The 26,293-nt window shown below is 44.7% G+C and overlaps 1 protein-coding gene across 4 annotated transcripts in view; it reads right to left on the bottom strand.

Moving 5' to 3' along the window:
* zeb2b (zinc finger E-box binding homeobox 2b) overlaps nt 1–26,293 on the bottom strand; it is a 72,886-nt gene that overhangs the window by 27,782 nt on the left and 18,811 nt on the right. For 2 of the 4 annotated variants that reach the window (XM_034289598.1, XM_034289597.1), the window contains exon 2: nt 21,221–21,226. The exons of the other annotated variants lie outside the window; for them this stretch is intronic. In XM_034289598.1, coding sequence (XP_034145489.1) covers nt 21,221–21,226 — 6 coding nt within the window. The remainder of the gene's footprint in view (nt 1–21,220; nt 21,227–26,293) is intronic. 4 annotated transcript variants of the gene reach the window in all.

Raw genomic sequence — 26,293 nt, forward strand, 5'->3', positions numbered from 1 at the left:
CAAAAAGCCAGCTAGCATTCAAAAGTGTTTTCGTCCAAACTAACTAAATTCCCTGTCAACTGCACATATAAATGGTTAATCACTATATGACATATGATAGGCAGGTGCCCCTTATATAATTGAGCAGTTTCCCTGGCATAGAGGATGTGTGAAGGGACCTGAGAATTGGAACGGTGCATGTACACACGCCGCAGTTTCTTTTTTCGCGAAAAGAGTAAAAAGGAAATTTTGATCTAAGGCTTTTTCCCCCCTTAGCTCTACCCTTGGGTTCAGCCTCCCTGTGTTTCCGTCAATCCTCTCCTTTTTTGATCAGGAGCATGAAAGAGTGAGCGTGTGCGAGTACGGCAGGTACCTGGGGTAATGCAAGGTGCTAATTAGCTCAGCGGGATAATTGATGTGTAGATTACACCGCGAACAAATGCTTCGACTTGTTTGTTCTTCTCACTTTTACTCTGCTTACCCCACCACCCCCCCCACCCCCGTTCCCTCCTCGCCTCCCTCTCTCAACACCTCCTCTTTACCTCGGCCTTAATGAACAATTTACCTGCCTTGTTAAGAAGATGGCAAAGCATGCCAGGCTGCTGAAGCGACAACACAAAGAGGTTTGTAGGGGGGAGGAGGGGAATTCAGCTCCCACAGGTGAAGATAGCACGCATTCTATATTCTATGTTAACCCTGGTTCTATTCCCTGTTCACGTTGGCCATCCTGGCACGAACAGCAGGAGTGATAGCTCTATGTACAGCGCGGTGAGAGGAGAAGGCCTGTAAAAGAGCAAGACAAGCACATACAAATTCTAAAAGGAAACAATTTCTAAATGAAAGAGCATTCCATTAGCGAGCTTCCAATAGGCCTCTATTGTTTTGCCCCCTATAATGCTATTTCCTTAATCTTTTGTCTTTGGGAAACTATTATTAGCTAAGCACTCACAGCTGCCTGTGAATACGTTCAATGGGTTGGGGGGGGTGGGGGGGGTGGGGGTGGGGGGGGGGGTTGAATTCATTCATTAACAAGTGAATATCCGTTAACACATTTGCTGAGGCTTGCCTATTGCTAATAAACTAATAATGACTGTTTCTTTTAATTGGGAAATTGGAACGAGGGTAGAATTTTTTTTTTTTTTTGCCCCGAGGTTTGTACTGGCAGTGGAGTGGGTGCAGAGAGGGAGAGGGGGAGAGAGAGAGAGAGAGAGAGAGAGGGGAAGGACGAGGGGGAATGAGGTGGTGAGAGAGAGAGGGGGCCTGGCCCATTAGCAGGACAGATGTGAAGGCAAAAGGTGAACAGTTGAAATGTCGCCTCCTTGCCTCCCTGCCAACCACAAGTAATCTGTCTTCGACTAGTTTACAAGTTAAACACATTACTGTGCTTATACAGTCTCATTCTGAAGCCCCTGTGCAGTGAAAGGCATCTCTCCCACACAGGACTCACCAGCACACACACACACACTAGTCTCGGTCACTGCCTGCGATCACCATTCCTCCAAGACTCATGATTAGCAGTAGAGAAGAGCTACACCAGGCAAAGCCTCAAGCTCATTGTTTCCTGATACTTCCTCAAAGTGCCTTGGAAACACTGTTCAGTCTGACTTAAGGAAGCCCCAGTGACTCAGCGTATATCAAATGTTCATCTCGACCGGAAGTCATAATAATTCTACTTTCTCCGTCAGGGCTTGGTCAGACAAAATGATTTGTACAATGTACACTGGAGGAAATGTGCCGTGGGAGAGGACTTCTTGCCCTGTTTAACTCTGTGAGAAACTGCTTTTACACATCACATCTTTTACAGATTTCAAGAATAAAATTAACGTCAAATAAAGGTGGGCATGATCTACAGCCCAAAGCGCGGAATTTAAATTTAAAATATAAATTGGAGGGGTTAAACAACTGATTAAAAACTAGTACTTATCCCATGGTATATCTTTCCTCAGACAGACTGTTTTATTAAAAAGGTTAGAGGAGCAGAAAAGCATGCTGGTACTTTGCAACATGGGGAGGGGGTCAGACAAACTGGCAGTTTCCGTCACCAACCTGATAATTCTCCCAGCATCCCTCGCCCACCCCAGCCTTTTGTTTTTCCTCCCTGCCTTTTTCCTGTCGCCATCTCGTTATTTAATCTTACACCGCCAGGCAGTGCAGAGGGTTTGCTTTCCTCCTCAAAGACAGTGTAGACTACGCAAGAAGGCAAGAGGAAGATTGGGAGCTAGGAACTTGCAGGGGGACAGATGGGGGAGTTAGCAGAAAGGCACAGGAAACCTGTCCTGAGTGTAACTTTTAACAAAAGCCTTTCATCTTCCCAGCTTTCCTCAAGACACCGCACTTCCAACAGTGCCTCTCCTTTTAAGTATTACCTGATAAGGAAACTTCTCTTTCTTTTTTTCTTTTGCTTTCGAGAGCTACAGAAAGGAAAAGGGAAAAGAATCCCCCTCTGTATACACGTTAAACCTCTCATCGCTTTGAACGCGAGATATAGCTCCTTTTATCCCGGCGAAACCCGTTTCCTATGGCTATTAACTCATTCCAGCCAGGTAATTACAGCTGTGGCAATAGGAGCCGTTGCAGATCAGAGCAGAATAAGAGCTCTGGACACTCCACCACTGACATCACACAGCTTCTATGGGCCGAGTCCAAAATTGCACCCTATTCCCTTTTGTTCTACTTTAACCACAACCCACAGACCGCAGGTCGGAAAGAACCCCCCAGAATAGGGAATGGGGTTCCATTTGGGACGGGAGCGCGGCGTCTTAGTGCATTAGGTAGTTAACAGTAGAGAGGTAATAATGCCATTTGAGGATAACGGCTGTCTCTAATCCAGTTAAGTCAGGAGGTCTTTGTGTGACGAGGGGGGGCCGGTGTGCGGCATGGGGAGAGGTGGGGGGGGAGGGCAGGGGGTATATCTGATGGGAGAGTCATAAATCAAACGGGTAGAGACGTTTGGTAAAAAGGGGAACAGCGAGGAGTGGTCAAAAGGAACGCCCCCTGGAGACAGAGGGCAGAAAACCTGAGACAAACACTGGGGATTTCAACACTGAGGCTTTCAACACTGGGGATATTAACACTGTGGATATTAACACTATGGATATTAACCCTGGGACTATCAACCTAGGGTTAAAACAGCAGTGAACTCTGAGCGGTAGGAGGGGAGCGACAGCACGACATCCGCACCGCCCTCCCTCATTCCCCTTCCTCCCTGCTGCACTCAAATACGGAGAGGAGAGATGTTAACCCAAATAAAAAGAGGTGAAGCATTCGTTTGCCACCTATCGCGTTCATCTGTAACAGGAAGTGCGAGGCACTTTCAGACGGTCCCCTCCGGGAGAAGGACTCATTTCTGTTCTTTCTCCCCCTCTCTCTCCTGTCTCCATTCTGTGTTGTTTGTTGTTTCAGTTAATGAAAACAAAGAGCTGACAGAGACATTTTATGTTGTTACTGTAACACACACACACACACACAACATACCTAAGGCTCCCACGTGAGTGTTCAGAGCTGGACATGAAGGGCCTGTCAGACAAGGTCTTTAAATGTTCTGATGGTTTTCACCTTCCTGTACATGGACACCGACATCTATGGAAAACCTCTAAATCCATTGTAATGGACAGTTGGTGCATCCCTGGGGCTCACACAGGGCAAGCATTAAGCTTTCCCGTTGATGCTACTGACAGACAGAAAAGGTATTTGGCGGGCACAACCATTTTGTGCGGTGGCTGCGGGGTGTTTCAAAGGTGCTATGTATGCCTATTTGTTTCTTCTCTTGTTCTTATCTGTTTTGGTCCCGTGTAAGGTGTGACAGAACAAACGGGCTACCAGTTCCCCTTTTAAGTGTGTTCACAGGGTGACAACCACCCAGTCGATCTACTGCAGAGAGGAAACTAATCACGCTTTGACACCTTGAACCGTTGGAGTCTCTCAGAGTGTGGCGACGACATCTCTCTCTGCCTGCCCTGTTCGCTCGCTGTCAGGCCTACAAATTGGCTTCAAATTCGAATCCAAGGTGCCAAGGAACCATTAGACAGACAAAGGCTTGAATTCTACACGGGGTCTAATGTGTCAAAATCCTTACCCTGTGCTACAGACGAATAAACCTCTTCATTACAGCTTGTTATAGACGGTTGTCCATTTGCTTTCCCGATACCCTGGCAGGCCACAGTGAGAGGAGGCTCTTTTCCGACCGCTGCGCTAAACGTCTGTTGAATCACCGCAACGGTTCTCTTTTATTTGAAATAAGGATACTGAGCTGCTATGTTCATAATAAACAGGAGAAAAAAGTCATTCAAGAACAGAATTATGCAGCAGGATGGAGGCAGGTTTGTTGTAGATGTCTACGCTCCGTGGGGTTAAAAAAAAAAGAAGCCAACAAGGGCATAGCCAACCCAAACAGACACCTGCGCCGCTTGGTAAACAGTCAACCGCTGACAGAAAGCAGTCTGTAATTAGACAAAGTAGTAATCTTGTTCCGACAGAGAGGATTATATTTGGTCCCGGTGTGACTGGGGGAGCAGATTTCATTTCCTGGAAAAACCTTTCCTTCCTCCCTCTCCTCAGATCCTCCACAGTTACCTGACTCAGCTGCTTGTAGGAATCACATTCAGTAGACAGATAACAGCTAATCATTTGTCACCCTGAGAACCAATTCCCCGCAATCGCAGAGGAAGAGTGTGCCACTTTATTCCGCTGCTCTGTCAGATGGCGAAGAAATTGCATTCCGCCGCGCCTAACCTCCTGCTCTCCAGAGCCACCCGTAACAACAGTTGACTTCATCAGGAAGAAGCCACCATGGCTAACCCTGAACGCCAACGATTCAGGCGAGGCCCACCCCTGGCCCCTAAGCTCTTTTACCAACACCCCCCCCCCCAACCCCAGACTAGGCAACCCAGCAAAAATACAGACAGACGCCACACAGCTGTTCCCCTCCAGTATTCCTTGAGGTGTTCCTCTGCGTTGCCGTTCAAAAGTCTTAATCAACTGATTGTCATTGTTGTTACAATGTTATCAGAGAACCAGTACAAGTTCTAGAATCTGAATCATATTCCAGATTCCAAGTCAAGTCTCCATGCCTTTTTAAGGACTGGGGGAAGCCATAGCTGCTTAGCATTCTTTTAATGGTCTTTAAAAAAAATAAAAATAGCAATTGTGGGTTCATAAAGGTTATCAACTTTGTTTTGAACCGGCTCCTTGAAAAGAGCCACACCGCATAGGCCAAACTTAATAACATCTCCAGGGGAATGGAGAGGGTAGCAGAGAGGACACAACGCGGTGGGGGAAAGCACTACCTACTAGTACCAACTAGCTCGCTTATTGACATGTTTGAAAGGGACTATTCAATAAGATTAGCAATGGCATATTAGCAACAATTTGCAAAATAAGGCTAACCTAACAAAAGATCTGTGAAATGGCAGCGTCTCAGAGACAGTGCTCTTGTTGATTGAGTAAAATGCCATGTCTGTGTGTTGCAGATAAGAGCCTGGTACAGATGCACTGCCGGCCCAGACACCATTGAGCCTGTGTGTGTGTGTGTGTGTGTGTGTCTCAGTGAGTACAGGAGAGAGACAAGGCCAGGGGGAAGGTCAGAGGTGCGAAACATCATGTTATCTGTTTCTTGCTGTTGTTTTTGTGTATTTTTTTTAAATAAATGTCCGAGCAAAAGCAGAAACCAGCAAAGCTTAATCCTCAGAAGTCCCCAAAGCCTCGCACGATGACAGAGTGTGCATTGTTATCGAAGATCTAATGCAGACGCTTTTAGATTTAGATGAACTGTTATAATTATATGTATTATATTTACTATAGATTTTGTTTAGCCTCCCCTGAAGAGGAAATGCAATACAATGAATGTAACGTGTTCACTTACTAATATTTAAAAGGTGTTTTCATCAACATTTCAGTATTTGACCAATTCCAAATATGTCCATCAATTAACTGAATGTATACATTTGTTATTGTGCTAGGTGGTATAAAAACATCCACTCCTCTGAAATTGAAGTAGGCTGCACAGACACAAATTCCCAGGGAGAAGTGTGATTTTCTCAGGTTTAACTAAATAATGTATGCATTCGTTGGCATGATGAAGCAATTTCTGCCTTTACAACCCCACTCAGGAGGGAACAAGGCCTGGCTTCCTGCATGGATGAATTATTCAACTACCCAGGTGGAGGATTATCCAAACACCTCTAGAAACGCTTTGTGCTAACTCTAATGGAAAAAAAAAAGGTCTTTATAAAATGTATTTGATTGATTGGTTGATTGATTAGTTGATTGATTTACAATTAAGTGGACGTTTCAGTCGGCTCAATTCTATCAGTGTCCCAAACACAATGATATGAAGATATGGTGTTATGAACAGAATTTAAACAACACGATATGACTTCAGTCAATGAAAAACAAACATGGTTTCGAAAAAAACTGTAGGTATAAAAAAAGGCTAGTTCAAAGGAAACGACAGATTGGAGGAAAACATCCGACGTGTTTGTAATGAGAGGTCACATTTGGTTACCTCCCTGTCAGTCAGAGAGCGTCAGAACTCAGAACCAAGAACCCAGGCGAAGGGTAAAAATGGCCTTCTGAGTCAACACCCCGTGTGAGTGCGGCTTGTGGGAGTGTGTGCGTCTGCGCGTGCTGCTGCATGTCTGTTGTGTTAGTAAAAATGGCATTGTGAGTCAACTCCCTGCTGGCTTCATGTCAGGTTTCAATATGTGCCACAGGGGAATTCATACGCCTTCTCTCTCACAAATCTGGGATGACGTTCTCAGGATCACTCAGTACACACTGCTGACTAAATGTAGCTGGAGCTCCGGTTGCCCTTGGTAAATAAATATATATACATGTATATACTACATATATGTGTGTATATATACATAAGTGTATAAAAAAAAAAGTTTTTCAGAAATCAATCAAGAGAGTGTGTGTCAATTTTGATGAGGTTCAGGGTCAAGCGCTATGAATGGATGGATGGACACCTAGTTGCTTTATGCGGTGAACAGATGTAGGCCCCCAGGTGAATGCATACCTAGTTTGTTTGGGCCCTGAACAGATGTAGGCCTCCAGGAAAGAACTATGCAGGATTCTCCAACCAAACGTGAGCGTTTAAAGGCTATTAAATGAAGGACATAGCTCACTATCAGCACCCCAAGACAGCTGAATCCAAGGGCCTGCCTCTGGTTGCCAAAGCCCACAATGAGCCGTAGCAACCAAGACACCTTTTACAAGTTAGCTCACTGGGGGAGTGGGAAGAACTCTATTATTACAGTTTAAATCTTAGTAACAGCAAAACTGGAATTACGATTTCATTATTGTTTAAAACAATACAGAAAACAGGAACGAAAGGCCTAGTGTTCGAAGGGAGGGAGGAAATAAAACCATTGGAAAATAAAAACAAAGGTTTCCAACCACTACCTTTATCCTTCTACCTCACACTGTAAGCCTGGCCAGCGCTCAATATTTACTGCCCTTGGTGTCCAAAGAGAGAGATGTTGTCAGAAAGTAATACAAATCAATGAAGCAGGAACTCCAAAGCCCCCCCCACACACACACACACACCTGGCCAAAGGGCCCCCAGTGTTGTAAGTTTTATATGTGTTGCGAGAGCCTGGATCGTTTTCCACATCCAGGCAGCTAGGCCCCGGCTTCCTACGCCAAGCCAGAGCAGAGCGAGGAGAGCGGGGCCGTTGCCGCCAGGCCACCTGGGAGGGGGCCTTTGGAGTAACACTCTTCATCCCACGGAGTTGTCCGTCTGCCAGCACCGTTGCATCAGTGTCAGCACCGGAGTGCAGGGTCACACACGCTGCACTGAGCCACAACTGGACACCTCCGACCCCGTTCCCCCGATCACCGCGCCGCAACCAGCCTCCAACCCCCCAACCTACTACACCTACTCAGCCGGGCAGGGCTGCATGGAGCCAAACCTCCTTCACAAAAGGGCTCTCCCGGGACGAGTTCTTGCATTGCGGACATGGTGGAGGTTGGCCTGTTTTACAGACCCTGGTTTCCACACACCCCCGTGATGGGTGACCTCCCTTCACGAATGCACACACACACACACACACACACACACACAAACACACATATACAGTACATACACTCATATATACACTCATAAACACAACTACTTCCTCTCTGGGCTTAGGAAACACGGCAGCTGAACAACATTAAACCTGACGTTTTCCAACAGCAGTTTTTCACAGTCAACTCAGAGTTATTTGAATGCAAGGCCTACATATGTACAGGACCGAGGATCACAAGAACATTGGCTCAACTGTTATCCAAGAGAACCTGCTACCGCCCTGTACACACACACACACACACACATCTTAAGGCAGATGAACGGTCGTGCCCTACAAAAGAGACAACCAAAGAGTATTGTTCTTCCTCCACACCTTAGGCCAGGTGAACAGCTTGTGTCTACCTGTTGAGGACACAGCCTAATTCATTTTCGGGGTGAGGTTGGCACGGCTGGGTTTGAAGCTTAGCTTGCTGTTCATTCCTGGCATGCAATCTGTATTAGACAATCTTAGAGGAATTGCTTTAGTGGGCTTGTTTACTAGGACACCTCCCCAATGGCATCCCGTTCCCTACGCCCGTACGGGTGGACCACTTGCACTGCGTTTGACCAGAGCCATGACGCCGAGTAGTGCACTAAAACCGACACGGGATTCCATTTGGGAGGGAGCCAGGGTTTGGCTGAGGACAAGCCACATATGCCGAGTGAGATTCCTGGGATACATTGGGTCCGCCCACACATACCATCCCCATCACGAGTGGATACTCTCGGGTCACAGTTACGAACGCAACCTCATTTCTGTGGGTCTCACGAGCTAAGGACCCGACAGTGTTGTTGGGACGGGGGGGGCGGTTCGTTGTTGGTTCACCGTGAACTGAATCCTGCATTATCAACATGTATTGTCCGGACTGGGTATCATTAGCTAATCAGGGATCAGGGTTCGTCAATATCTATATTACAATTTGCTAATTGCATTTAACTGTCTTCATATGAACATTCAGTGTTACTGAAAGCTTGTTAAAAAACACGAGTCCCTCATAGATGGAAATGACTGATGAATAATACATGAATAAATTGCACAAAGAAAAAACATATTAAGCACCTTGACCTAAATACTTTCCCTCCAGTTACAGTATATCACCATCCATTCAAACCTGCATTAAAAAAAATGCTTTGTCTGTCTTTATCAGCGGCATTTGGAGAGTGAAGAAACATGTATCAAGCATGATGCCTAATTACAATCCCAGTAGAAGAGCTTCTCACCCCCCCACCCCCCAGTCACCCCCCAGTCACCCCAGCCCAGCGCGCCTCCAACCCATCCCCTCCAAACGCACAGAAACAATGGAGAACAAGGGCTAGCATTTTAAAATGCACAACGTATATAGATAAACATTACCCGTGTGAATTGTCCCAAGGGAAGGAGTGACTATATGCTACTGGCGTGGAAGGTCCTCTGAGGCACGGAGCGGCTCTGGGGCCTCTTGACGGTGACACCCCTAACAAAAAGACAAGGGGCTTTATCAGCCCGGCGCTGCCCGCGATAGCCCCTCAGGCTACGGAAGTGCCACTCACTGGCACTTAGAGCTGTGCCACTCCATAGCTTCCATTGCACTAAGAATAGCATAAGGTTCGGTTGGTAAATGAGAGATTATACCACACCACATCTCTGGGACTCCTCTCCGGTTGTAGGTTCAGACAGCGGGGGAGGTGCTGGGAGGGGGGTCAGAAAAGGAATGGAACTCGTAAAAAGAAGCAAGTGGTGACCGAAATCCTCAATCTGATAAAGGATTATGACTCTGATAATAAATATACTCAACCTTATAAATATTTTAGCTTGGCTACTCCCTGGGCTTAATGTGATGTGCAGTGTCTAATTAAGCATGTATCTGATAGATGCCACTACATCATGATGTGCTGGAGTCTATAGGGGGTTTGGCCAGGAAGGGAAGTATTCAGGGAAAGACACGCTTTGTAATAATGATAGCCATGATAATGATGATACTGTTACTTCAATTAAAAGTACTTTCTTCTACAGCTGCTACTCCTTCGACCAGTACAATGGCCATTACAAATTAATGACTAGGGTTGGATATTGTACGTACACACACACACACACACACACACACACTACCAATGGTAGCCACGGCATTGATTGACAAGGCCCGGCTACACTCCTCTTGATTAGGTAAAACCACCTTTTCAGCAGTTAATGCATATTACAGGGACAGTGTTATTTCAGTTCACCTATTTGGGTACAAATTCTGTGAAATTTTGCAGTAGTGAAACTGGTCTATGTTCTGCTGATCTGGGCAGTTTGGCCCAGAGGACCTGCTTGGCCAAGCACTATCTGAGCTGTGATACACTGACACCGAGGACGAAAACGCACTCAGGCACACACACTTGTAGGTCACTGTTCCAGCCTCTGTTAGTATTGCAACACACACACACACACACAAAGGGAAGTATCAAGCTAGTAATAAATTCCTGAGCTAGCAAGATAGAAGTGTGAAGTCCTTAGTTAGTAAGTCATTCTAATATAAAAGCCCAATAGCTGAGCGACTAAAATATGTTTCCTTTCTGAATTTTCAAATTTATGGGTCTTGATGTGGTTGGTGAAAGCCCATAAAAGGCCCTAACAATCACTATAAAGAGAGGAAGCCTAGCATAATTCTTACACAGGATCTTGAGACAATTTATAGACCCTGAATACAAACAAAAATCACTAATCATTCCCTGCTCTGGGGAAAATTCACATTTGGACTCACACTGTTTGATTCTTCCCAGCTTCCCTTAATTTAAGGGTCAAAGAGGTCAGCAGCCTGACATTGAGAATGGCCCTGGGTTCAAAATGTCACCTATTGTCTTCCCCTACAGTTCACTTAAACGCCGTGGGACAAAGAGGTGCTAGCTGAACAACAACCACTAACACGGGCTCCTTGGCTTGAATAACCATCATTGCACTTTTCATTTTTCATTTGATTAATGCGCTAATCAGCTGATCGATACAGATTTTCTTTTTCCTCTTTGAATGCAATCGTCATTTTGTGGCAGTGCTCCACGCCTATGGCCACATCGTAAAAACCAAACAACGGCTTCAGACAGGACGGGCTTCGTGTGGGAAAGGGGCCTCCGATGACCTCAGGTAAACACAAGCACAAGTACACACAGTCATTATTACATTACCACAATGGTGCATTACCGCATTATACTCAGGGAATGCCCGTTCGACCCGCCCTCTCTCCCCCCACCCTGTCTCTCCCTCCTCCCCTTTCCCAGCCGCCTTGCGACCCCCCCCCCCCCCCCCCCCCACGCTGACCTGGCCTGTGTCTGACAGGGTCTCCTTCCTGAGCTCTTATTACTCCGCAAATCCCTCTGCCAAGTGCCCGTGAAACAGGCCTAATGAGAACATTATTGTATTTACCTTAGATAAGGTGAGCTGCCTATGAAGATAAGACCGAGATAACGCCCTGTTTCTATGGAAAATGTACACTGGCACTGTGTTTTACCTAAGTCCTCTGGTATTTCAGACACTACTTGTAGCTCAACATCTTACTGTACACATTAGGTTTCGTTAAAACAAATTGCATCGACATATTGTGAATTTGTTTGTCCAGGCTTAAAGAAAACAGTCCAGCGTAGGCAAGGTTCCAAACCGGTGAAATAAACAGTTGACAATTAAAGCAAGGGTCAGTTATCAGTGGTTTCAAAGCCTGTTTGTTCATGCGTGTCTGAGACCTCGCAGCGCTTTTCCAGTGTGCTAATTGTTAACTGATATTTCCAATGAGGGGTTAGCGCATCCCCAGCATTCACCCAGTAATGCTCACACAGGAGGAAAGGTCATCGACGAGTCTTCTACTTGATCATCCCTGCTTTAGCACATCCCTGCAGTACTCCCTGGAGCTTGTCCGTCACATTTAAACCATTTTTCTATTTATCTGACTGGGGCTCCTCAAAAGTATAACCTATTGACCAAGGTTCAGCACAAGGTCATAAATTCATGGCTTGAGCTTGACAGATGAAAACTGATGGACACGCACAGAGTCACGCAGCTCAATTGTGTTTTTATGTACTACACTTCGGAGACAGTCATCCTCAGATAAGGAACCAAGTTAGTGTAGCACAAAAAAAAATACAAAAAAGTGGTATCTGCGCCTGTCAATTTTATGTATTTACACTTCCTGATTTAAAGTATTTTGTCCCCCGGTGCCACCACTAGTGTGCCAGATGTGTGCCTCCTGCATGTGACCTGAGACAGCCTTGAAGCCAGGAGCTGGGTAATTTCTCGCTCGCATTCTACACCGTCGATCGCGGCGGCTTTTTGAGGTGAGAGAAACTGACAGCATTAACTCTCCAGGGCAGAACTTTCCAGTCAAGTGGATCAGAGGACTGAAAATCGCTTATGAATAGTCATTAGGCCTTCATTACAAACCCCTCACAACCCACTTCTTCCTGTGCAACCAAATGCCTTTTGTCATCTTCACAAGGTGCATCATTTAATTGCCAATTGATTTTTTTCTCTCCCTATATGACAACATGTCACATTACAAAATGCAGCCCTGGCCGACCTTAGGGCTAAGAAAGGCCGTCGTTACTTTTGGCATCCAGGATGGCTTTGTGAATAAACCTGAATAAAGAGAGTAAAGACAACAGAATCCTTGACGATAAAATTATTTATTGACTATTGTTTGTTTCTGTGTCTGTGTTCCGGCTATGCTGTATTTTAAGGTAACATTTTCAAACGCTGTGTTGGCTTATGGTTTATCAGGGTGGAGGCAGTATAAGACAGAATACATTTACAAATATGTCCATTCATTGAGATGTATACGTAGTCAATGTCCGTGCCACTAATATTAGATGTGACACACCTACATCTCTCAGCGTTAAGTCCATGACAAATGGCCTGATCGCTATGGAGTGAGCTATCAAAAGATGTTCAGGTTAACATTTTGGTGACAATTTATCTGACAGCCTTTCAAATTCCAATTTTTTGAAAAAGAGGAAATTCACCTCTTGTCTGAGATGAATGACCACTGAGCATGCTAGATGAAAAATAAAGATAAAAAAGGCAAAGGTACGTTGGTAATTCACGTTTGCGTCTAAACCCATTGGTTACAGCCAGTGTCCTACAGTATTTTACATCCACCTTGTGATGACCTAGCTGGCATTATAAAATAAAGAGCTGATCAACAGGGCGATCAATCGGGTGCACGTTTCCATCCCACGAGGTCCTCCAGAATAGTGTCAGGCGGGCAAAATATTACATCATCACCGTACTTACAGAACAATTTCATCCGCCTGCCCATCTGCGCTGAACGGACGGAGGCTAAACCCGCCCGCCCCCCCGCCCCGTGTTCCTCAAGCCTGCCTTCAAATGTGGGTAAATCAGCACAGTTCCCCTTTGACACAACGAAATGCAGCGCGATTACCGAGTTGGTACGGCCTTAATAAGCTGAATAATGAGGGAATTTCAGAAATGCTTGAGCGCCATTGTACGCTGACAATAAGAGTGGAGACTGAGTAAGCCAGGCAGGGCAGAAGGTAGGTGTTGGGGTATAATGAGGCCAGTGTTGTAAGTAATGTACTCTCCATTGTGCCTCCATGTAAATGCTGCTGCCCATGTCTTCTTCACGTACACACAGCCGCCACGGCTTTAAGCCAGACTCAGTCTGAGATTTCTTCTCTTTCTTCGAAAGAATGGCTCTGTGGCATTTCTCTTTTTCCCCGTCCTCCCTCCCTCCCTCCCTCCTTCTCTCTCTCTCTCTCGCCGTCTCCCTCTATCTCCCTCGCTCAGTTTTTTTCTCGGTTTAGTGACACGCGGTGACTGACACTGGCACAAGCCCTGCTTGTCTTGCTTGTTGAAAGCAAACATTACAGCTGGTAGGATGAACTCCAGGTGTGGTACTGCCAGACTTGTAAACATGTCACTAATTACATATTCTCCCCTCCGAATTACAATGAAGGTCAGTGAAAACAGTTTTTTTTTTTTTTTTCATATATAATCCTTGTTTCTCTAACCGGTAATAACACGGAGGCTGTGGGAGGTCCCACGCTCCCGTTTGGTTCCTGTTATGGTTGTCGTACCAACCGGCGCCTGTGCAACTCAGTTTATACACCTGACAACTTGTGATATTACAGGAAATGGTAAAACAATTACAACTGGATCATTATGGTCATTAATTATATTGACATTTTGTGAGACAATGTTTGTCTTACCGTTCGAAGTATGTGTCTGCATGATACTAAATTCTGCCACGATTCTCAAAGATCATGTCTTTGGCCCAGGCATTTTGTTTGTTGGAAAATGTTTGGAGGAGCGCAGCACTTCAGAAAAAGAAAAACTGTGTACAATTAGCGGCATGTGGCCATTTTGGTGAATAGCCACATACAGTATTTCGATCAAAGAGCCGAATAATTGTCTATTTTGAATAACAAGACCCGAATACTGCTGTTGGACAAGAGCAATAAAAGTCCCTTGGTCTTGCATTTTTCTTGTTTGTGTTTTTCCTCCACCAACCTTTTCTGTTACTGAAACAGAAGGCTAGTGAAAAATGTAACCGGCCACACTGGGTTGGTTGTCGTGTGGGGGACCAGAGAAGTGTGCTCACCCATCATCACTGCCCTGAGAGCCAGATCGGTCGAGTCAAACATCCCAGAGTAATGAACCATCCTTCTGGGCTTGGGTCGGAACCATTCAGGTGAATCACATTCAACAGTCCCACCAATTCCCATGTAAATGAATGGAGCGACAGCCATCTCTTGTCCATTATTACTTCATAGACCTACAGAACCACGAGCAGCCTACAACCTGCAGAACCGATTCATACGATTGATTCTCACTCCAACAAAACGGCACGTTTGAAAACTGAGGCTCGATTCAGTGTACTTGCCCACTGCCAAGTAACCCACTGCCATTTGTGGGGACTAGATTCATATTTGCAGTACTTTTTACAAGCTCTTAGTATTGATTGCTGCAATGGTACTAGGGGCAGGAGGTTCAATCCCAATAACAGCATTCCATTATGAAGAGGCAACAAAGAGCCATGCCTAGCGTTCCGCATCTCTTTCTCGTATACCGTAACACCACCGAAGCCCAGAATATTATCAAATTGATACTGACTCAAATTGATTTGGGTAATGAATGCCTGCACCTTGAAAAATAATGGCCACTTACAGTAATTACCATCACAATTATCAAGGTCAACCAGCAAAACAATGGTCGACATTTTGACAACCCTAGCTGACACACATTCAGCATGACATGACGCAATCTGCTTATCATTATATAATTAAAGTGATATGTTAGCAAAGCAATGTGTATTTTTTTTTTTATAATACACACTTGGTTGCATTGATTATGTAACATTTAAATTGGGGAAATTGTGAGGGAGCTATGTGAGAAACACAAATCCACACTTTTTTGTCCTTCACTCTTTTTCCTTAACCCAAGCCCTGGACGCGTGTCAAAATCTTGGCCAAATTGGGATGACAACAGCAACACAAGTGAGCTGTCACTCAGAAAATCTCATCATGGCCACTCCCAGATATCCAAACATGTTTGTATCAAATCGAACATATTCTTAAAAAAAAATGGTGTACATGCTTGAAAAAACACTGAGGAAAATAAAATGTCAAACATTTGAGTCTTACAAAAAAAAAAAACTTTTATGACACGCTCGGAATTCAGAACTCAGTGCAGTTTAATCGCAAAATTCTATACCCCGGGATCAAAAAGTCAAAAATTATATTTAACGTTGAGAAAAAAAGATACCTTTTACTAGCTTGTCGGTAAAAGCAAGCAGCAAGCTATAGCCAACAGAGTCCTACACCCATTTCTTTTAAAGATCAGTTGACCATCAAACAATGCTGTAGTGGGTTTTGGTTCACGCACATAACCCAGCAATAAACACTTGGCCTTTGTCTCTCATACGCTCGGGTAGAAGGATGACCTCAGCTTCAACACAATAAACCCCCTGTAATGCCGGCCTCCAGAGGTCTGTTGCACTAACTTTATTTCATTTCAATTCAATTTATGAGAAGAAGAAAGGAAAAGAGTCGTGCCTTATCAACTCAGTCAGGTCTATTGCAACACATTTACCTGTACCAACTCAAGATTGGGCCTCACCACTTAGAGAAAGGATACAACAAGCTAGAGCATTGGTCGATGCCAACTGTCAGTGTGCGTGTGTGTGCGGGCGTGTGCGGGTGTGTGTGCGTGTGAGGGAGGGAGAGAGAGAGGTAGGGCTGTTCCTGTGCTTTTGGTGTGTGGTGGCGTACTGGCTCTGAGGTGAACCAAGAGAGGCACCCAGAGCAGCTAAGAGGATCACATATCTAAGCACAACAAAGGCTGTGTCACAGGGGGCGTTCGAGTCACAAGCTCCCTCACTCAACAGACCCCACCCACCCTTCTTGTCCTGTTGCCACGACAGCACCAGGTCACAAAGAGACCACGGATGTTGGAAAGAACAAAACAGAGGACAGATGTGGGCATTGTAAAGCGGAGCATCGGCCTCTTTCCCCAGCGGCATCCGCTAAACGTCAACCGTGGAGAGAAACGGTGATAGCTGCAATCCATATCAGCACAAACTAAAACTAAAATACTGTCTATTTCCTTTTTGACTTGGTTAGCAGTCTTGGCGGTACGTCCCCCCCAAAAAAATGCTAGGTAAACGTCTCACTCGCTTTCTCCTTTGGTGCATGAGGACTGCTTTTGGTCGTGGGACTAGAGACCGACAGAGGTCTTCCTGAGACTTGACCAGGACAAAACCGCTCTAACCTTATGGTCATCTTGTAGGATCTGACCCGAGTCTAAAGTGGCACAAGATGAAGCTGTGTATTATGACAGCTGAGAGCCTAACCAGACTCAGTGAAACGCAGGGTCAGGATGAACCCAGATTGATTGAGACCAGATGGGCGGCGTCATCCCACGTCCACACAGAGTGCAACGACAGGAATAGAAAGGCTTGGTCTACATTAAGGGGGGGAACACTCACATTGTCCTTTAGCAGTCACAGGTGAACAAACATTGTCTTCCATATCATCCTGCACTCCAAGACTTTTGACCAATCTTTAAAACCAAGGGAATAGGACCGACAGTCAATCTCAGGGTAGAGATTAATTATACATAGATTTTTTATTTATTTTTATTTATGCAATAAGTTAAAAAAAATAACAAGGCCCTAGCAAAAGGTGTTTTCTCAAACCTGAGGTTTTTAACATAATGTCCCCTGGCTGTTCCCCAAGCAAAGCCCCTCTAAATTAGACATGACATAACTGTTGAATGTCATCTGGGCCCAGCCACAGTGCTAATCCAACCCCAGACTAGACAGAATTCTTGACAGTGCTGCACCAGACGGGGGGGGGGGCGAAAATGCAGAACAGCGAGGTAATTTGACACAAGACTCTTCTCCCAGGCAATAATAAAGTGTGGCATGAGAAGCAGGTTTTTTAAAGGAATCAATTAAGATTTAAAAAGGTGTTCCCGGCTGGCCAAGGGGGAGCGGCTTTATTATTCTGGGGGATTGAAGGGGATAGGTGGGGGGCCTGGTGAGTGGATTCTGTGGGGGTGGGACAGACCTCCCCCCGTGTCCTCCTCCATCCTAACCCTCTCCCACCTCGCCACTAGACGCGCACCTCTGTTTTAAGTGCCAGTGGTCGTCCATCCCTTCACCCCGACTGCTCACACGACATGAGCCTTTATCTCATAGTCACACCGCGGCCTTAAACTGCTACCTTCTGCTTATAAATCATCTCAGGTTTCGCCTTCCAAACGTCGGAGTTCCTGATCTCTGACTGGCGTTCCTAGCAACTGTGTACGACTCTGTGCCTGGAGGGGACTGATGAACTGAAGTCTTTCTGCCCTTGCACTGTCACACCCTGTTTGAGATGAGCTATCCCTTTTCAAAGGGCTCCTGCGATCAGTTGAGAGGGGGCAGATTGAGTCGGGGTTTGAGATGGTGGGAGGGCGCGGGGAGGGCGGTTAACAGGAAAAAGCTGGACTTCTGACTCTGGGGAGAGTGAACCGGATAAAGCGGATTCTTAACCGCTGGAGTCTGTGGGAGCCTTTCAAAGCTCTCCCTCTTCGAACATACATGAGGTAGTGTCGTGGATTTCAATCAGTTGCCTATCAACGCCAATGTCTATCAAATGAGCAGGCAGTTGAACAGCAACACATCTACATAGGCTACACCTGTTGTATTGGCACGTTGTTGCTCCACACCGGAGCAAGCATGAAAAATGTTTGAACATTGCCTGTTGGAGTTTCTGTTGTTGTGTTTTTTATTAAATGGCTTTCTGCTTCAGTGAGCAGGGGCAAGGTGTGTTGTACACAGCTTACAGAGCTCCCAACCCCCTATCTGTCTCTCACTGGCTCCCTGGGTGCTTTATAGACTACACGGATACACATAAACAGAAAGGGGAAAAGGCTAAACACATAACTCTTATTTATGCCGTTCAATTCAGCCTCAGCAATTCTGCAATTCATTTTCATGATCAATTACAAAACCTTAAGGCATCTGTAATGCATTCTGTTTGACAGCACATACAGACACACACACAAACACACACACACACACACACACACACACAGACACAAACAGACACACACAGACACACACAGACACACACACACACACACCTAAACTGACTAGCTGTTCATAGGGTTTCTGAGGTTCCTGCGGGAATATATTCAACCACCTAATTTCCGTTTATGCTATTTGTTTTCTCCCCCCCCCCCTCAACAAACACAAACACACGCACACACTTAAAAAGAATTGTAAGGGAGCCAGATAAAAAAGTACTAAGATTTGATCTTCTAAACTATCAACTCATTTAAATACATTATACTGTTTATATATAGCTAGCTAGCTAGCTAGATAGATAGATAGATAGATAGATAGATAGAAAGAAAGATAGAGAAGGATGTGTGGTATATGGCCAACATACCACGTGACCATGGTGGAGAACCTGTACACAGACCTAAGCCATGGTGTATTGACAAGATACCACAAAGCCCCAAGATGCCTTATTTCTCTAATAAACCAGTATTACTCAGTGCCTAAATGGAGATATTCAAATGACCAAAATAACAACACTTGTGGTTTGGATATTATGAATGCTTACATGGTTTCAGAAAGGAAGGTCTGAGGCCAGGTTTTGCTCATAGACAGGAAAACACATTTCAATATATTTATCTCTTTGAAAGTTTTTGGTTGTGAACACAAAGAAATAACACAAAATTTCCAAAGTGCGTTGGGGGATGTATAACCTAGTTGCCGTATGTTAGTGGGAAGCTCCACAGAACATTAGAAAGGGAAATTGCACTCAGCAGGAAGAAAAATCATTGTGTTACCCCAGGTGAAAAATATTGTTGCTTTGCTTAAAAGTGCATGCAAGGCAAAGGCAAGCCACATTATTAGAATGTTTAAATATTAATTCTTCTGCTGGGTAGTAAAGATGATCGAGTCACAGTGTCAACTACTTTCTTTTTCCTCTAGAAGGCACAGGAAGTCTTTGTTGTGAAACATCATCCTTTACTGTTTAACCGTCTTGGCTAACGGACAAATGTTTCTGTTTTATTTTTATTAATTTATTCCACATTTTCTCAGGTCTCTGAGAATATGTTTTTAATTTCTACATATTTTATGTATGTATACAATGCTTTTTTAGGACTACTATGTTTAGCAGAGAATTGTGTGTTCTATAATGTGGCACAGCAACTTCCGCGTGTCTTTTAGGTGTCTCAGAGAAATTACTCCACACAAAATCCCACATCTCCTTTAAAGGCAAAATACAATTGATCTTAGTGGTCAATACTTACAGGTGCCAGTCACTAGCTTTGTCAGTTACATTCAGATCCTCTTACAATACTTTTAAAATGGCTTCATTGTAATGAATATAAAGAGTGCCTCTACTTTTTCCATTAAAAGGGCATTAGTATGAAATGCTTTCTGCTATGGCATGTCACAAAGACAATACAAATAGAATTAGATGTATAGGGTTTACCCAACATAGTCCAATGTTATTTCTAAGGATCTTTTATGGCTCTCAGGTAAAGCAGATTAAGCTGATAGTTTCCCCTCTGTATGTCAGAGAGAGATTCAAAGCTGCTAGCTTAAAGGTGGGTATTAAGACTGTAAGATCTAAAACACTTTGGGAGCCTTCGGAGTGAAATGGATAAAGATACAGAGAGCTGAGTGCAGAGACTGGATGGGGTGAGTGGAGGAGAGAGAGAGAGCAGGGGGAGGCAGAAGAAGAGATTGTGGGGAGTGGTGGAGAGGAGCTAGAAAAAGCAGGAGAAAGAGAGAGGAGAGGCCCCAGCATCATCTGACTAGCAGCTCCTTGCTGTCACTCATGGCTGCCCTGCCAGTATTCCCCACCTGAGACGGATTGCGATGCATGTTCAAGTCACTCATGCACAAGAAGCAATACACAAGTTTGGTGTAAAGCCACTTTAAAAGCTCATCAGGCGCATACTTTGCTTGTAGGAAATACCTTATTCATGACGGGGGGAGCCGTAGCCTAGGTAATTACTTGAATCAAGGTGGCCTCGGAAATGTTTAAATCTACAAGGACGTGCAGGAGCATGAATAATGCAAGAGAATTTGCATCTAAATTTTTTAAGTGTGCTTTATTCAAAAACTAAAATGCGGCTTCGATTAAAGTTTGATGAGTGAAAGCTGAGAGCTCGGTGCATGCAGAGAAAAGCTCCTTATTTGTACAAATTATTTAGAATGGTGATAAAGGGGCGGCAGTGGGGGGGGGGGGACATGGAGGAAATGAGAGGAGTGAATAAGACCAGAAGAAGAAACCGTCAATAAATAGGACTGAAGGTTGGACAGTATTAAAGCATCAGAGAGGGTGTACAGTATTTGAGAGTGGGATAATGCAATGTGTTGCCTTGTAAAAACACTGGATCAGATTTTTGAAACCACATACAGTTACAATTACACAAAAGACAATGCAGTAGGTACCTCTGCAATGCTTTTAAAAACACACACACAAACACACACGCACGTTTCTTAAATACGGCACAGTAATTTATTTGATTTCCGAGTGGATGCATGTAATATATTTTCCACCTGAAGATGTATAAACAGAGGGGTTCTGCCTAAAACCATGTTGGCGGAAGAGACCGTGCAGCCTCATTGCATGAGATAAAATGTACAGATGTTTACCTTCGGAACATATCAATGGTTTCGCGAAGTGCAGTAACATGAAAAAACAATGCAATGTGCTTACCTGCGTCTTGATGATTACACAGCATGGCCAGTTACACAGCACCGAAAAAAGAGAAAAGAGCACTTGATTAATTAAGTGTTACATGTTAATTGAAGATAGAAAAAAAGACAATTTGGAACACGGGTGACCTTTGCAAGAAACCAGAAATGATCGTGTCCCAGCAATATTCTGTTGATAACTGAAAGGGCCACAGCAATAGATATTGGCGGCACATTATGTAGTGGATGATACAGGAAGTGCACAAATAATGTATGCACTCTTTACAATGACCTCTTAGCTTATCACACGAGTGTGATGATTGGACCTGGGGTTAGCTATTGCTGGCGTAATTACTTCCTAGTGAAAGTTGATACTGGACCCACGCAGTATTTCAAGTATTGCAGTCATTCGTGTTCCCATTGAATGATGTAGTGGGTAAATGCAGAAAGCTGCTCTCTTTACAACTCCTTCTGGTAGGCAGCGTGTTGTACTGTAAAGGACATGTTCATTACTGCTGTCTGGTCCTGCTGCTCAATTTGCATTTAACCTAGATTTGGGGTCAAACCAGTCTCTGTAAAAAACAAAAAATCTCTCGTCTAAAAGTCCTCAGTATTCTCTTAGGCTCAACAGCGACAGACGGATGTAAGAGAATATACAGTACAGGAGACCATGGGTTGTTGCTCAACTAAAATCCCGTTATGATTCCAACTCGATGTATCACCTTTTAAGAAACTGAACCGAGGCAATATTCTCCACCATCCATCCATCCATCAACACACCCAACCCACATACACGCACACGCAACCCACACACACACACACACACACGCAACCCACACACACACACACACACCCAACCCACACACACACACACGCAACCCGCACACACACACACACACACCCAACCCACACACACACACACACACACCCAACCCACACACACACACACACACACACCCAACCCACATACACGCACACGCAACCCGCACACACACACACACACACACACATACACACCCAACACACATACATACACACACACACATGCAACCCACACACACATGCACACACACCAGACCCAAACACACACACACACACACACACACAAATCAAAACACACCCCTCCTTTTGTTAAACAAACCATATATCACCAAGATTTTTTTTTTCTTCCTTCCCACATTGCACGGGCCAGCCAGAGTAAGGGGGGGGGGGGGCTGTTTTTAACGGGGGCAGCCCAGAAACAAAAGGCCTCTCCTGAGACAGAGCCCTGGCCCGGTGGGTCACCTAGCTCTCCGGGACACAGTTCCCTTTCCCACGCTAACCTCAGGGCTCATTTGCATCGCTCGGGCTGCTGGGGCGATTATGTTCAGGTGAGCTGGTTTGTATGGGGCCGAGGGCGTAAGACACGACAGGCAGAGGGGCTCGGGGTTGGGCGAGGGGGGGGGTCGCAGGGGCCTGCCGCCCACCCCTGATCCTGTCCTTAATTGCGACTGACTGGCACCAGACACAATCACCCTCTTGATTCAGCAAATTGTCCCGGGAGCAGACCGCGGTCACCCAGCACTGCGCGGATCATCTCACAGCAGCTGGCCGAGGTAAACAAGCAGCAATCTCACCCGGCTGACGACAGAGCGGAGGCTCTTACATACATGTCTGTTATCCATTCGCTTCCCTCCCCACTAGTGAACTTATGTCAGGGGAGCATCAACAGGCCGACACACAGTGACTGTCATCTTACAACAGGCTGGAAGCAGATATGATTAAGCATTATATGCACTATATACAGTACATATCTACTGTACATATAAATATATGCGACTAGGGGAAAATACCAAAGCTGTCACTGTGTGTGTGTGTGTGTGTGTGTGTGTGCGTGCAAGGGGGGGGGGGGGCGGGTGTAGTGTACAGTAATGTATGTAAAAAATTTTCAAATGTAATTGTTAGCATGCGGGTCCAATGTCTCAGAGAGCCTAAACGTCAGACAGGACAGTGCAGTGGGTTCATGGAGGAGGGCAATTACCACGTATCCGAAAGGGAAGATCGAGGACGTAATCTTAGGCCTCTGATTAAAGGGGACAGAATGGACGCAAAGAACTGAAGCCTCCCTTATAAGTGTGTTTACAGAGAGACACACCTTTCACAACCATAACACTTCCCCTAACCACTGACCGCAAAGGAAGTTAATTAGCAGTTAGCCAGAGGTGGAAGTTTCTCACTGCGGAGGAATATGGCTTCCAAATGAAAATGCATTGCACATATCGGGGCCGTGTCGGCCACTTCACAGGTTCACTTCAACAGGCTACTGTGTTGGCTTTGTGTGTTCGCAATGTTCAAGACCCATGGTATTGTAGTTGCCTTCAGTTATCCAGAGAAAATGGAATGCGATCTGAGTGTAGCTTTAACTCTCAACAAGATGGAGAAAGAGAAAATGGGATAAGTGTCAACATTGGCCCTGTAAGGGTTTCAACTGTCAGTGTGTCAAGCTACCTTCATGTCCCTCGCCTCCAAGACCAGGTGACCATTTGAACCCCCCCTGAGAAAGTCTTCCAACACAATACGGATGAAACATCTCCTGTGACAGGAATTCCCTTTTTTAGATTACCTTCAATCGCTCCGTCCATAAAAAGAAAATCAGCATGAAAAATCAATCAAACTGGACTATCAGTTACGACATTATATCAATGGTAGATTTGGAGCTAGGTTAGCAATTTCAGACATTCAAACCACTGTTCTGCTCAACACAACTCTATCATATTCTGCAGTTACGTCGTTTTCATGTGCTTTTCCCTAGATTAACCTGAGATTGTGATCTTTTTTTTCACTTCTCCTGAGAGGCTGGCACTGACGGGAAAGAGATGTCTATCTCAGGAAGATGTGCAAACACTGAGCATGACCAACAATAAGATGGGAAAACAGAAAAGAAGCCAAATTGTAAGAAATAACAGATAGCATTGAAGTACTGTCGTTTGGTACCTTCCTCACTTTCATTTTTTATGAACAGCTTTTCTTGTTTGATTTAGCTTCAGCTTTGTGGCTTCCTACAACTGTTTACTGCCAGGCACTGATTGCCTGGAATGAAAAAAACTTCAACAAAAGCAGCCATTTCACCTGTTTGCATCTCCGTGGTTCCATCACATCACAACTCTAGAGACAAAAAGTTGACTCGATGGAACCTGAAACTTCAGACCCAAAACATCAATTTCAGTAGCATGGATGATCAAATAGCACTAATAAAGACCCGTAATGATGAAACAGAAGCGAATGCTTCTTGGAGGCCTCATTGGGTAAATAAATGAGCTGAAAGAACTGTGGAAAAGTAAAAAATGGTCTTTCAAGCTCTTCTAAACACGCCTGAGCTGAGTTTCGCATCACAGACTTTATAATCTTCACTCAATCTCAGAAAATTACCCCCCCACCACTCACCCCCCCACCCCCCCACACACACACACAAAAAACCTTATCAGCAGATACTCCCCTTCACTTTATTTCATTTATGAATTACAAGATAGATGCTATTATATATTATTAATTTCGGTGCTGTTCTTTGGCTCTGGCTTCGTTCGGCGGTGAGCTGCGGATGTCGGAGCGGTGTAATTATGTTCTAGCCGGGCAGCCATCCGTTTCCTTTCAAAAATTTACAGGATTCTTAATCACGTTGCTCATTTGGGTGCGCAGTAGCGAGGATGGCGCAACACAAACAGGGCACGTCTGTTTACACAGAAACACCTGCTTAGCATTGATAGCAGATGTCAGTCACTGAACAGAACAAAAAAACTGAGGAAAATGGAATTAAAAAGGCAAGCATCACCAACTTCTTATTATTTACTTTACTGCGAAAATGAACTACTATAATGGAGGATAGAGAGGAGAGAGAAAAGAGCGTATTACAAACGGCAAGAAAACTAGGCCTCATAATTGTGCTGCTTCATTTCTTTTTCTGTTTTTTTTTTTTCTTTTTCCTCTGGTTTTCTTCCACCTGCATGGAATGAGAGCAGACCAGCCAGAATCCTAGACATGATGAGTTTTGACTAAAAAATTTGGAGGCCGTTTTATTTTTTTTTCTGGCTAAGAAAACATCTATGCGCCTTATATTTCTTCCAGTTTGCATCAGTCTTTACTGCATTATTCATTTGCATTATAGTGGGTTGGGTAATTAAATCTCTCCTAGCTGGGATGCTGCTTGTTCGTTGTATTTAAATGAAATGTGAATATTTTAGTGATGAAAATGCAGAATGCTTTTAATCTACGTTACTTTCCTCCCTCGCCTTATAAATGGATGACTATGAGCGACCAGGGCAAGCTAGCTTTGAAAATACTTTATTGTTCTTGCCAGCTTCTCTAAATGGCTTTCCTTTAGAATAATAGTCCCAAGTCAAACACTGCATTGACTAACACACCGCATTTTACCAGATGAATGTGCTCGGTCAGGGATATCGGAGACAATGGTGACCTGGCGTCCCGCAACCCCAATAGTAAAATATCAAAATGGCTACAGGACTTTTGAGGCGCACACACACAGACAGACACAAAGATACAAACAGCGGAGACACTGTGCCTTTAAAGCCCATCTGGCCTAGAGACGTAATAAAATTGACGTATTGATTCCTTTGAATTTACGAATGCCTGTTTCATAAACTCCATTTCCAAAGCCTAGGCCTCTTTAGAGCGCTGTCATTTTCCCCCCAAATGGATCAATTATATGCCCACGTAATCCCGTTACCTGTGAAATCCACGCATACTTCTCCCATTTGCGGCGGTTCCCAGGCGGACAGACTCACATTATGAGCACATAAACAAACTAGAGGTTTTCCCTGATATTAGGGATTGTTTTCTCACTGTATCTTAAGCACTGAAGAAGAGTAACTCCCTCAGGGTTTAGGAGAAAAGCAGAAAAAGAAGAGCTCTTTCTTCCCCTAACATATGAGTTAGAAGGAAGACATACACACCTTAATACATCCTATTCAACATCCCCTCCCCCACAAAACCTGCCTGGCCCTATAACAGCTGAATGGATAGACGATGATAATGTCTCCTCTACCTCTAGGAAACATCCAAGACAATGATCACTCGGTGAAACTGCACTGATCCTTGTGCG

This window comes from Esox lucius, chromosome 22 (assembly GCF_011004845.1).
Source record: "Esox lucius isolate fEsoLuc1 chromosome 22, fEsoLuc1.pri, whole genome shotgun sequence".
In the NCBI taxonomy this organism is placed as follows: domain Eukaryota; kingdom Metazoa; phylum Chordata; class Actinopteri; order Esociformes; family Esocidae; genus Esox; species Esox lucius.